Raw genomic sequence first — 12,261 nt, forward strand, 5'->3', positions numbered from 1 at the left:
AAATCCCTGTGTTCATGGAACCCACACCTTCGCACTGGCTACTGTTGCCCCTGCCTGGATCACCCTTTCCCTGGATTCCAGAAAGGATGAATGAACACCCCGCAGGGCCTGGGCCCCTGGAGGCCAGAGAAGCCAGGGCCTACAGCCTTCAACTTAGGGGCAGCTCCTGACGCTCAGCGTGCCCCTTCACCCCACCCCTCCCTGTGTCCCTGCAGGACTACGAGAAAGCTCTGTTCTTCCCCTGCAAGGCCGCAGAGCTCGTCAATGACTATGGCAAAGGCTGGAGCCTCAAGTACCGGGCCATGAGCCAGTACCACATGGCTGTGGCGTATCGCCTGCTGGGCCACCTGGGCAGTGCCATGGAGTGTTGTGAGGTGGGGCAGCAGGGAAGCGGGCAGGGGGTGGTGTGGGCCAGGGTCTGGGGCCCAGAGCAGGTGGGTCTCCTCCTTCCAGGTCAGCCCACAGAAGCCTCCTGTCTTGCTCCTGCTCCAGCCTTTCCATAGCTGAGCCCTGAGGCTGCATGTTTCTCCCATCCCCACCTCACTCCTTCTAGTCCATTCTCAGGGTGGGGGGCTTCCCTGTGCCCCCCCGTCCCCTGGGGGACACTTTAAGTTGGAAGAGAGCCATCTCTGAAGTTCTACCGACCTGGGTTCAAATCCCAGCTTTGCCTCTTCCTAGCCAGGTGGCCTGATGGAGTCACTTCTGCTCTCTGAGCCTCAGTTTCCACTTTGCTGGGTGCTGCGAGGCCCCACTGTCTCGGTGTGTGGGGCCCAAGAACCATGATCGGTGTGTAGGGCTCTGAGGATGTTGGTGATCCCTGGGCGCCCCAGTGGTGGGGGCAGACAAACAGCCCTGAGCGACCGGCCTCCCTCACAGGAGTCGATGAAGATCGCCCTGCAGCACGGGGACCGGCCACTGCAGGCCCTCTGCCTGCTCTGCTTTGCTGACATCCACCGGAGCCGCGGGGACCTGGAGGTGAGGTCACCAGGATGCGGGGCAGGGGGTGCAGGCCTGGCCCAGCCTGACCCCACCCCCACCTGGCTGTGCAGACAGCCTTCCCCAGGTACGACTCCGCCATGAGCATCATGACTGAGATCGGCAACCGCCTGGGGCAGGTGCAGGTGCTGCTGGGTGTGGCCAAATGCTGGGTGGCCCGGAAGTCGCTGGACAAGGTGAGGGTAGGCCCGGTCCGATGGCCCCCAGCTCTCCCAGGGCTCCCAGCCAACAGTCTGTGGGTCTGGTCCTCTGCAGGACTTTCACACACGTTGTCTAACATCAGCCCCCCCGCCCCACCCCCCCATCTAGGCATCCAGGCCATTTTCCAGGCTCAGAGAAGGCCCACACGTTGCCCAGTCACACGGCTAAGCTAGTAAAGGGCCAGAGCTGGGGTGTGAACTCAGGATACTTTAACTGCTTCCCATGCCTGCACAACACCCCACCAGACAGAAATGTTTCCCCTTCTGCATCTGAGGAAACTGAAGCAGGAGGCAGCACCCACAGAGCTATTGCAGCTGCACCCCAGTCTCCTCCTGCTACCTTCACACACAGGGCGGCTGCCCAGCCATGGCCCCCTCCCCATGCCCACTCTCCCTACCCGCTTCCTTGCCTATGAGCCAAGGCCTCAGTCAGACAGCTCTGTGCTCAGAGCAGTGCTTTCCTTCCAGGCCCTGGATGCCATCGAGAGAGCCCAGGACCTGGCCGAGGAGGTGGGCAACAAGGTCAGACCTGATTCCGTCTCTGGGGCTGGAGTCAAGAGCCCAAGGTGGGATTGTGGGTGGGAGGAGAGGGCCCCCCGAGTCCGCTCACACCCCGAGCCCTTCCTGATCTCCAGGAGTTGCCCCAGCCACCCCCAGACCCCGGCTGTTTCTCTTTCACCCAGAGAGCGCTGCAAAGGGCTGGGCGAGAATTCTGCAGTTCAGAGGGTAGCAGAATTCCTCAGAACTTTCTTGATGGTCATCAAAACTCCTAATATGGCCTCCACTCACTGAGAGATGGGCATCCCAGGGCTCTTGTAGGTATGGCTTCCGGTCCTCGCTGTCTCTCTGCACAGGTGGGTATAGTGAGCCTCATTTTACAGATGAGAAAGGCGAGGCTCAGGGGTGCTCAGGATCCCACTACCTGGCAACTGGCCTGTCTACACTGCCCAGATATATGGCCTCTCTAAATCCAATAATTGTATCCCAACCTCTAAACAGTGAAAACAGGCTCAGCGTTTCTCACAGTCTTCTACAAGATGTGCATTTCTCCGAAGGTGGGTCATAGTCCCAAAATGCTTGGTGATAGCACTCGGGTGTACCCGAGTATCTTGGTCTGCTCAGAAATGCTAACAAGTTGCTGTGTGTATTTAACGAGAACAGGAAAACAATTATGGAGTGGATGCAACAGGTTCGGTCAATTAAACCCTTCAGAAACATGGGGTTCCAGCTGGTTCTAGGGGTGAAGACCACTGACCTCACCACCCCCTCATTCTGCCTGAGGGGAAACCAAGGCCCAGAGAGGGCAGGGCGTTTTTTCTAGGTCCATCAGCCAGGCAGGAACGTGCCCAGGACTGGACCCTGTACGGCCTGACTCCAGGACAGCGTCTTGGGCTGGGCAAGGGGAGGTGGGACAGCTGGTCACCAACATTGACCTGGTCTCGTCCCCTCCGCCCGCACTGCTGTCCCCGCGGCCCAGCTGAGCCAGCTGAAGCTGCACTGCCTGAGCGAGAGCATCTACCGCAGCAAGGGGCTGCAGCGGGAGCTGCGCGCCCACGTCGTGCGCTTCCACGAGTGCGTGGAGAGAGACGGAGCTCTACTGCGGCCTGTGCGGGGAGTCCATAGGCGAGAGGAACAGCCGGCTGCAGGCCCTGCCCTGCTCCCACATCTTCCACCTCCGGTGAGGGCTCCCGCTGGCCGGGAAAGGGGGCACGCGGGCCTCTTTGGGGTGCTCTAGGATCTAATCACAATAGTAATACTGACAGCAGACATTTACATAGTGCTTTCTGCGTCCCAGGTGTCCCTAAAAGCTTCCCATATATTAACCCATTGGATCCTCCCATTCCTACAATCATTCTCCCCAAAGAGAATTCCGAGGTGGTCATTCTTACGATCAGTCTCTCCAAAGAGAATTCCGAGAGGCCTCTGAAAGGTCATGGCATTCAGACACCTGCAGGTGACCCCTTCCGGGCCAGGGCAATGGGCAAGCAGGGCTGCAGGCAGGGAACTGAGGGCCATCCTCTTCCCCTGACACCTTCCAAGCCCCTGCAGAGGAGAGGGTAGGAGAGAGAGGCCCTGGCCCAGGATGGAAGGACGGGCTCAGTGAGTGGACAGAGCCCTTTGCCTCCCAAGGTGCCTGCAGAACAATGGGACCCGGAGCTGCCCCAACTGCCGCCGCTCTTCCATGAAGCCTGGCTTTGTGTGACATCGTCAGCACTCATGTCACCTCACCTGCTCGGCTCCTCCACCCCTGACTGGCCATGTTTTGGACGCCTGTTTACTCCCGGAGCAACCACCAGGCCTCCTCGGGCCTCCACCAGCATCTGAGGCCTGCCGACGGCTGCTCCTCAAGGCCCCACTGTCATCGCCCACCTCTTTGTACTTTGTTCTTTATAGAAAAATAAACCGTTTGTACGTGGTCCCAGCGATTCTGACTTCCTGCCCATGTGAGCGTCCTTAGACACAAGTGTCCCTCCGCACATGTGTGTGAGTGCCTCCAGCTGCCCCTCCAGGTTCTTGGGATGCCGGTGAGCCAGAGACAAAGATCTCTGCGGGAGGAGCTGCTGGCATGCAGGGGTGGGTGGGAGGATGCAATAGACAGTAATGGTAATAATCAAGCAACACAGAAAGTCTGTTAGGGCCCAGCTGGCATGGCACAGTGGTTGAGCATCAACCTATGAACCAGGAGGTCACAGTTCAATTCCCAGTCAGGGCACATGCCTGGGTTTCGGGCTGGATCCCCAGTGTAAGTGTACAGGAGGCAGCTGATCAATGATTCTCTCTCATCATTGATGTTTCTCTCTCTCCCTCTCCCTTCCTCTCTGAAATCAATCAATCAATACACACACACACACACACACACATACATAAAGAGAGTCTATTAGAAAGATGTTATGTACTGAATTGTGTTCCCCAAAGTTCATATGTTGAAGCCCTAACGCAGAACAGAGGACACAGGTGCAACAAATGAGTCTCATTTGATCCAGAGAGACCTGTCTTACTCAGTGAGATGAAAAGAAACGATTACAGACGTGATGTTTATTTTTTTATTTTTAATTGTAGAGGCTCATTGCCAACTGAGCTCTCACCACAGGGGCAGTGCTGTGGCTCCTGCTCTGAAGTTAGTAGCAGCAGTGATCATTCTTTAAAACTGGTTAAGAAGTCTCTCTGGGTGGCCAGCTTCTACTTTAATAAATAATTATAAAAATGCTGCCTGAGGTGTTATATCCCCCCCCCCCCTTTCTATTTTGCCCTTTGCACACGGCTGGCGTATGTTGTTTATAGTTTGGGAGGCAGAGCCGTTGTGCAAATCCCCTAATTCCTAACTGGGCCATACTCTGAGGTTGAATCACTCCTTCCAAAGCGCCCTTTCAGGTATGGGCCAAAATAAGACTACATTTCCCACAGGGCTTTGCGGCTCCCGCCCTTTCTCCCGCCCCTTCCGGTTATACATCCAGGCCCCGCCCACTGCACGCGTCGGCCAATAGCACAGTACAAACAGGACGAGGGCGGGGACTTCTCAGGAGACACGAGGGTGGGTCCTGTGCCCGCGCGTGGTCTTTTGAACCCGAGAAGCAGATTCGCGGCTGGAGATAAATCGGCTAGAGTCAGGACCTGAAGAAAGAGGCCTGCTACTAGTCCACGGCTGGTGTTAAGAAAGATAGTACTAATTTTCTGCCATGGCTCCTGCCCAGTCCGATCTTCGATCTTTTCCTCCAGGAAACGAATCTGCTGCCGAAACTCGAGAGTTCAGTGACTCGGCAGGAGAAGATGGCGACCGTGTGGGACGAGGCTGAGGTCCGCTGTGGGGCAGCTGGGGGTCCTAGAGCCGGGCCCGCGGGGAGACCACCTTGGCGGGAGGGGAGGAGATGCTCGGGGGTCGAGGTCTGGCCCGGTCCCAGGGTCGGGGCCGCTTGGGATGTGGGCAAGGATCCTGATTCCTTCGTTCTAGTCCTACGGACGGGGAAACTGAGGCCGAGTGGGCTTGGAGAAAGCGGGCACGCGCCTTTAATTAAAAAAATTTTTTTTAACAGCAAGATGGAATCGGGGAAGAGGTGCTCAAGATGTCCACAGAAGAGATTATCCAGCGCACACGGCTGCTGGACAGTGAAATCAAGGTGGGCGTCCAGGCAGGCCCGGGGTCCCAGCTGCCTCCCTGGGGGCGGGGTGGGGGGGGAGCATGGGGACCCTGTTTCCTCCTTGGGCCACAAAAAGAGAAAAGAAAACTAAGCCTTAAGAGGGACCAGAGAGGGACAGGATGTTGGGAGCCCAGGCCTGGAAGTAGGAATCAGACTGCCATTCCCAACGAGGTCTTTCCGTATTCCTCCCGAAAATCCTTCTTTCAGGAAATGGTCATTTTACAGAGAGGAAACTGAGGCCCAGAAGGTTTTTATTGTGAACTACCCAGCCCTTAATGAAAGGCGGAACCTAAAACTTCTCTTTGACCCGAAGTCCTACGCTTTCCCCTCGACTACAACTCCTTCACCAGGAGGTCGGCCGCGGGGCTGGGCACTCAGGGAGCCTAAGAGCCGCCGGAGCGGGAGCGGGAGGGTCCCCTGCCATGACTTCACTCCTTGCAAGGCCTTGCGATAAACAGCCAAGGCCCAGCATTTGCTTCCACTTGTCTTCATCCCAGATTATGAAGAGTGAAGTGTTACGAGTGACCCACGAGCTCCAAGCCATGAAGGACAAGATCAAAGAGAACAGTGAGAAGATCAAAGTGAACAAGACCCTGCCCTACCTTGTCTCCAACGTCATCGAGGTGTGTGTGTATGTGGAGGGGAAGAGCGGGGTTAGAGGGGCGTGGAGGCGGCCTGTGATGGGCCACTGGGGAAAGAGTGGGTGAAGTTTTGAGGCCCAAATTGCACGTTGGGGTCCCCTTCTGAGGGTCCCCTTCCTAGTGTGCATGTCTAGGTGCATGTATAGGGCTGGAAAAGGCCTCAGAAACCTCCCATGTCCAACGTTCTACTGGTTACTTTTCCTCGGGGGTAGATGAGCTTTGTCTGTGCAGAGAAGCATCATCTAAACCAGTGGTTCTCAACCTTCCTAATGCCGCGACCCTTTAATACAGTTCCTCATGTTGTGGTGACCCCCAATTTCATTGTTACAAATTGAACATAATGAAAGCATAGTGATTCATCACAAAAACAATATGTAATTATATATGTGTTTTCCGATGGTCTTAGGCGACCCCTGTGAAAGGGTCGCGTTCCACCCCCAAAGGGGTCGCGACCCACAGGTTGAGAACCTCTGATTAAACAAGAGGTCTTACCAATCCCATGGTTTATCCACTGCACTTGCTGAGCTCAGGGCCAGTGAGGAGCGAGGTAGGGACGGTCAGCCCTGCTGGCGTTGGGACGGCCTCAGCCCAGGAAGCACCGGCTCCGGGGAGTTCAGTGGGCTGAGCCCGGCTTCTTCATCTAAGCTCTTCCCCTTCCCAGCTTTTGGACGTTGATCCCAATGACCAAGAGGAGGATGGTGCCAACATTGACCTGGACTCCCAGAGGAAGGGCAAGTGTGCCGTGATCAAAACCTCCACACGACAGGTGAGGCTGGCTCAACAGAAGGAGAACGGAGGAGGGTGAGGGTGGATGTGGGAAAGGACTCGGGAGCCTTCCTGAGGGCAGTCACTGAGGCTGCTGCTGGGCTTTTCTGACAGACATACTTCCTGCCTGTGATTGGGTTGGTGGATGCTGAAAAACTGAAGCCTGGAGACCTGGTGGTGAGTGGTGTCCCCGAGCCCAGGCAGAGCTTTTCCAGTGACTCTCCCACTGAGCAGCTGAGCCCTGCCCCCCGCCCAGGTCACTGCTGGCCCGGAGTCTCCCAGCAGAGCAGCCCGAAGAGTCAGACCCTGTCTCCCTGCTCTGTGAATCTTGTGTTGGCCAGTTCTGTATCATTCTTTTCACTCTTCAGATACCTGTCACCCGGCCAATTAATTAGGCCTTGAGCTGGGACAAATCTGAAGGCTTTGTGCTGTGTCTCCAGGGTGTGAACAAAGACTCCTATTTGATCCTGGAGACTCTACCCACAGAGTACGACTCACGGGTGAAGGCCATGGAGGTGGACGAGAGGCCCACAGAACAGTACAGTGACATCGGGGGCTTGGACAAGCAGATTCAGGAGGTGAGGGAGGTGTGGCAGCCACTAGCAGCTCGCCAGCCTTGTGTGTGTCTCTGCCTCATTGACCAGGGCACTTCCCCTAATGTGCCTCTTATCCTCATAGCATCCTAGGGAGGCAAGAAGGATGCCGGGTGACAGTTCAGGGGGCTGAGATCCAGAGACATTGAATGATTTGCTTAGGGTCATGGGAGGTTAAGGCCAGAGCCAGGCCTGGAACTCAGGCTCCGTGTTTCCACCATGTGCTGCTGTTCCTGGAGAGACCATAGTCAGCCTTGATGGGAGTGAGGTTCTGCGTTCTCTTGATAGGGGGGAAGGGGAGGGCAGTGTCCCTGAATTGGAACAGGCGGGTTACAGATTGGGGTCGAAAGCATTAAAGGTTGGGCTGTAGGAGCCCTCAGGGCTTCCCTCTCCTCACCCAGGACTTCTTCCTGGCAGCTGGTGGAGGCCATTGTCCTGCCAATGAACCACAAGGAGAAGTTTGAGAACTTGGGGATCCAACCTCCAAAGGGGGTGCTGATGTACGGGCCCCCCGGTACGGGGAAGACGCTGCTGGCCCGGGCCTGTGCTGCACAGACCAAGGTGAGTGCTTTGGGAGGATGGAGAGAGATGGGCAGGCTGAGCACGAGGGCCCTAGGGGACCTGTCATGCTTTTGGCCTGATGGCGTCAACCCCATTCCCACCCCACGCAGGCCACCTTCCTGAAGCTGGCTGGCCCTCAGCTGGTGCAGATGTTCATCGGGGATGGTGCCAAGCTGGTCCGGGACGCCTTTGCCCTTGCCAAGGAGAAAGCTCCATCCATCATCTTTATTGATGAGCTGGATGCCATCGGCACCAAGCGGTAAGGGGGTGTTGGGTACCACCAAGGAGATTGTTCTAAATTCTTGCTATCCCACCATGTCCCCTTTCCTGGGGTGATGGCAGCTTTACTTTTGTGTTCTACTTCCTAAATTCTTTTCTGACTAGCTTCCCTGCTTCTTACCTGTTCCCCTGACCATCCATTTTCACAGCTGGCTGCGTGTTCCCTACACAAACCTTGTCACTTCGCTCATGTACCCACAGCCCCTCACACAGACGGATTCTCCTTAAAACCCTTCCTGGGCCTCCCCCACTGCTGCTTGGGCTAAATGCCTGGGCTTCCCATGACCTGCAAGGCCCCCTCAGTGGCTGTCCCTGCTCCCCTCGGCCTCATGCTGGTTCTGCCCCTGCCTCCCCCTCTGAACTTCCCAGAGCCCCCCGGGCTGGCAGGCCCCCCTGGCTCTGCAGCGAGAGAGATTGTGCACCTGCTGTTTCCTCTCTGGAATGTGCTCTTCCTTCTCCCTCTTCTTCAGTGATTGGTTGCCCAGCTGATGTGTTTTCAGCCTGTAGATCTCAGCTGAGGGACACTTCCTCAGGGATCCTGCCTTGGTTCCCCTTACGCTCCAGTCTGGGCTGGGTCCCGTATTTCTAAGCTTAGCTCAGTTTGCAGTGGCATGTTCATCAGGCGCTGGCCCAGGCAGTGGGTGGTTTTATCCTCAGCTCCCCACCTGGTCCCAGAGCCTCCCCAGGCTCTGAATGCTGCAGTCCACAGTTACACCTTTTCTGAGCTAGTCCCTGGGTGGGTTGGGTTCAGCTTCTGGTGGGTGGAGAGGAGGGGAGGGGCGGGCTCTGCCCAAGCAGTGGCCTCACCAGTGTCTTGGGCCTCCTACGGGCCTCAGCTTTGACAGCGAGAAGGCTGGGGACCGGGAGGTGCAGAGGACGATGCTGGAGCTTCTCAACCAGCTGGACGGGTTTCAGCCCAACACCCAGGTCAAGGTGAGTATTGTCGAAGGTGAACAACATGGGGCTTAGAGGCCAGGGTACCTTCCCAGTTACCTCGCTATGGCAGCCACAGTAGGAATTGGGGTCTGTCTTGAACATCCCCTGCCCTTTCACCTGGACCCTGGGCTGTCTTTCTGCCTGTTGTGGCCATGACTGCTGCCAGTCTGAACCCCTTTCTCCTCAGTTCAAGTTGCTGCTTCTTTCCTTGTTCAGGTAATTGCAGCCACCAACAGGGTGGACATCCTGGACCCTGCCCTGCTCCGCTCCGGCCGCCTGGACCGAAAGATTGAGTTCCCGATGCCCAACGAGGAGGCCAGGGCCAGAATCATGCAGATCCACTCCCGAAAGATGAACGTCAGGTGAGCAGACACCAGGAGCAGGCGCTTCGTGCTGGCCTCCCAGGCCTCCACCCATCCCTTCCTTCCCAGCCCGTTCACACACAGCACCTTTGTGTGTCATCTTCTAACCTCACTTCTCCCCGCCTGCCTGAGGTAGTCTTGCAGGGGCCAAGACTCCCAATTGTGGCTGCTCTACTCCTTAGACTCCACCTGCCTCCTCCCCCCCTCTCCCCCCCACGATAGGAAGGTCTGCAGGCCAGAGGGCCTCCGTTTCCCGGCCTCGCTGACCTCAGCACATGGGCACAGCCCAACCAGGGGCCAGGTGGACCTAGGTTTGGATCTCTGTGACCTTCAGCAGGTGACATACCTCTCTGAGCCTCAGCTTTCTTATCTGGGACTTGGGGGTAATGGCACCAACCTTATGGGGTTGTGGCAGCATCAAGCACAGTGCTCGGCAAGTGAGATTTTTAAGTGGTAGCAGCATGCTGACACGGCCTGTGCTACTCAGGAGAGGGCAGATGGCCATCCTTATCTCCACACCCTCCTGCTCCCCCGCCTCAGCCTGAGTAGGTCCCTGGGGTCTCCGGTACAGATTTCTAGAAGGCTGGAGCTCGAGACAGAGAAACCACCTTGTCTAGCCTGCTTCCCCCAGCTTGTGCCCTGAAGAGAACGAGGCACAGTGTGAGCTGACGGGGTGGGGCCGCGTGGGAGCACATCTGCTCCCCCTGCCCTGTCCCCATAGGTAACAGCCCTGTGGCATCTGTCCTCCCACAGTCCTGATGTGAACTACGAGGAGCTGGCCCGCTGCACAGATGACTTCAACGGGGCCCAGTGCAAGGCTGTGTGTGTGGAGGCGGTGAGTGGTGGGGTGAGGTGGGTGGTGGGTGCTTCCTGCCCCCTTCCCTGGACAGGGCAGCGTGACTTGGCCAGTGGACTGCTGAGGGGAAGAGGCTGAAAAGGCTTTGGCCCCCGGGAGCCAGGCCTAGGGTGCGGGGAGGCACCCTGAAGCTTGTGTGTCCTGGGTGCAGGGCATGATCGCACTCCGCAGGGGCGCCACAGAGCTCACCCACGAGGACTACATGGAGGGCATCCTGGAGGTGCAGGCCAAGAAGAAAGCCAACCTGCAGTACTATGCCTAGGGTGCCGCCCACCACCCCATCCCCTGCTCTCTTGCTGGTTAACATTCATAATAAAAGATGGTTTCAGGTCTCTGACACCTGCCTATCGCTTCTTAGTGGAAGGGTGGGGGTGCTCGCACGAAACCCCTTCCCCACACTCCTGCCTGGAACTCAAGACAGCGGTGGCCTCAATCCGGTTGTCACGGCGAGGCCCTCAGAGGCCTGTCCCATGGGTCCCTCCAGACTCCTCCCTCCCCACTCCCTGCCCCACCTCTGAGCTTTCAGGGTTGGTGGTGCTGGAGCCCTAGGATGAAGGCCCTACATGGAGCCAGCCTTTTTTTCCACATTTTGGTGCTCTGGCCCTTGGCCTCGCTTTCTTGTAGAGCCAGACTCTGAGCCTTTTCCCCTTGAAACACCTTTGTTTCCTAGCCTCCAAGCCTCTTGTTTTTCCACATGTCTTCATTAGCTGTTGTTTTTAAAAAATATATATTTTTAATTGATTTCAGAGAGGAAGGGAGAGGGAAGATAGAAACATCAATGATTAGAGAGAATCATTGATTGGCCCCTCCTGCACGCCCCGCCCCTGGGGATCGAACCCACAACCCGGGCAGGTGCTTTGACTGGGAATCGAACTGTGATATGGTTCATTGGTCAACACTCAACCACTGAGCCACACCTGGTCGGGCCCCATTAGCTCTTTTGGTCCATTTCCTCAGCTGAAAATGAACCTTGAGCAGGATCTTGGTCCATATGCTTTGAAAGCGCCCCTGAATGGCCTTTCAAAGCAGCAGCTCTTCAGAACTCAGCAGCTCTCACTTGCCCTCTGACAAAAGCCCCTACACCCTCCTGGTCCCTGGTCCCTTCCCCTGAGGAACATGCCTAATTGGGCTACAGACTGGGCCTGGGCCTTCTGGAGGTCAAGCTCCTAACCAGCTCCGATCCCTCCCCTGTGATCCCACCACCTCCAGGCCCGCCTTCCTCCCACAGTGCCCTGAGGTGCACCTAATCATCGACTTCCCACGCCTGCCTGAGGAGCCCCCGCACGGCCTCTGAAGGACTGGGTCTGTCCCCTGCCCGGCTCAGCTGTTCCCATTCCTGCATTCCCTGTTCCCTCTTCTGACCAGTTGAGGCATCACCTGTCAGACACCCTAGTAAACCTGCACGCACCACCTGAGGCTCCACATGGGAGCCCCAGCGCTGCCAAGGGGAGGGGGTGCTGGCTGGAGCCCGGGTTCCTTCCTTGACAGATCAGGCGCGTGTCCACCAGGTCCCGGTGTGTCAGTCAGGAGCAGCGGGTCCCTTTTTGCTGAAAAGAATGATTCGGAGCCAGGCTGTGGGCACAGCAGTTCGGGCTTCACAGCCCTGAGCAGACTCGGCGGTGCTGTGCGGACATGCTGCTCTCTGCCTACGGGCTAGTGGAGGCTGTCCTCTTGGCTTGGGTAGACAGCGCTGTGGGGAAGCAGCGCCTCCCGGGGCCTGGTCCTGTCCTTACACTCAGCACATTCAGACGTTTTTCTTTTTAATGAAAAATAACAATTTCATTGAGGCTAAACCTGGAGACACCTTTATGGATGGAGCTCCCTTCCTGGATTAATTACTCTGGGGCAGGCTGGGAAAAAGCCGCCCGTTCGTAGGTCTATAATGAGGCCACCACCCTTGGGGTGCGGGGGCTACAACACAGTGCCAGGCTTGTTT

At 57.0% G+C, this 12,261-nt stretch overlaps 2 protein-coding genes across 3 annotated transcripts in view; both read left to right on the forward strand.

Annotated features, from left to right (window-relative positions):
• RAPSN (receptor associated protein of the synapse) overlaps positions 1 to 3,508 on the forward strand; it is an 11,405-nt gene extending 7,897 nt beyond the window's left edge. Inside the window, 7 exon segments of the mRNA XM_023756531.1 lie at positions 216 to 374; positions 877 to 975; positions 1,050 to 1,172; positions 1,665 to 1,718; positions 2,674 to 2,778; positions 2,780 to 2,874; positions 3,327 to 3,508. Coding sequence (XP_023612299.1) covers positions 216 to 374; positions 877 to 975; positions 1,050 to 1,172; positions 1,665 to 1,718; positions 2,674 to 2,778; positions 2,780 to 2,874; positions 3,327 to 3,399 — 708 coding nt within the window. The 3' untranslated portion in view covers positions 3,400 to 3,508.
• Positions 3,509 to 4,801: 1,293 nt separating this feature from the next.
• On the forward strand, positions 4,802 to 10,662 carry PSMC3 (proteasome 26S subunit, ATPase 3). 2 transcript variants are annotated; one of them, XM_023756610.1, is made up of 13 exons: positions 4,802 to 4,820; positions 4,914 to 4,991; positions 5,228 to 5,311; positions 5,830 to 5,955; positions 6,635 to 6,739; positions 6,853 to 6,915; positions 7,179 to 7,316; positions 7,749 to 7,892; positions 8,003 to 8,151; positions 9,008 to 9,104; positions 9,324 to 9,469; positions 10,223 to 10,304; positions 10,477 to 10,662. In XM_023756610.1, the coding sequence occupies exons 2-13, from the start codon at positions 4,965 to 4,967 to the stop codon at positions 10,585 to 10,587; spliced, it is 1,272 nt and encodes a 423-aa protein (XP_023612378.1). In that variant the 5' UTR covers positions 4,802 to 4,820; positions 4,914 to 4,964; the 3' UTR covers positions 10,588 to 10,662. The 2 variants fall into 2 exon arrangements, with proteins under 2 accessions (XP_023612378.1, XP_006092010.1); XM_006091948.3 differs by having other exon boundaries at positions 4,811 to 4,991.
• Positions 10,663 to 12,261: the final 1,599 nt, after the last annotated feature.

The sequence above is a fragment of the Myotis lucifugus genome, unplaced genomic scaffold (assembly GCF_000147115.1).
Source record: "Myotis lucifugus unplaced genomic scaffold, Myoluc2.0 scaffold_97, whole genome shotgun sequence".
Taxonomy (NCBI): Eukaryota; Metazoa; Chordata; class Mammalia; order Chiroptera; family Vespertilionidae; genus Myotis; species Myotis lucifugus.

What these genes read in the sequence shown, in the direction of transcription:
- PSMC3 (XM_023756610.1), top strand. Translation starts at nt 4,965, where the DNA reads ATGGCGACCGTGTGGGACGAGGCTGAG. An exon ending in CCTGTGCTGCACAGACCAAG is followed by an intron (nt 7,893 to 8,002) that starts GTGAGTGCTTTG and finishes CACCCCACGCAG; the next exon opens with GCCACCTTCCTGAAGCTGGC. An exon ending in AGGCTGTGTGTGTGGAGGCG is followed by an intron (nt 10,305 to 10,476) that starts GTGAGTGGTGGG and finishes TCCTGGGTGCAG; the next exon opens with GGCATGATCGCACTCCGCAG.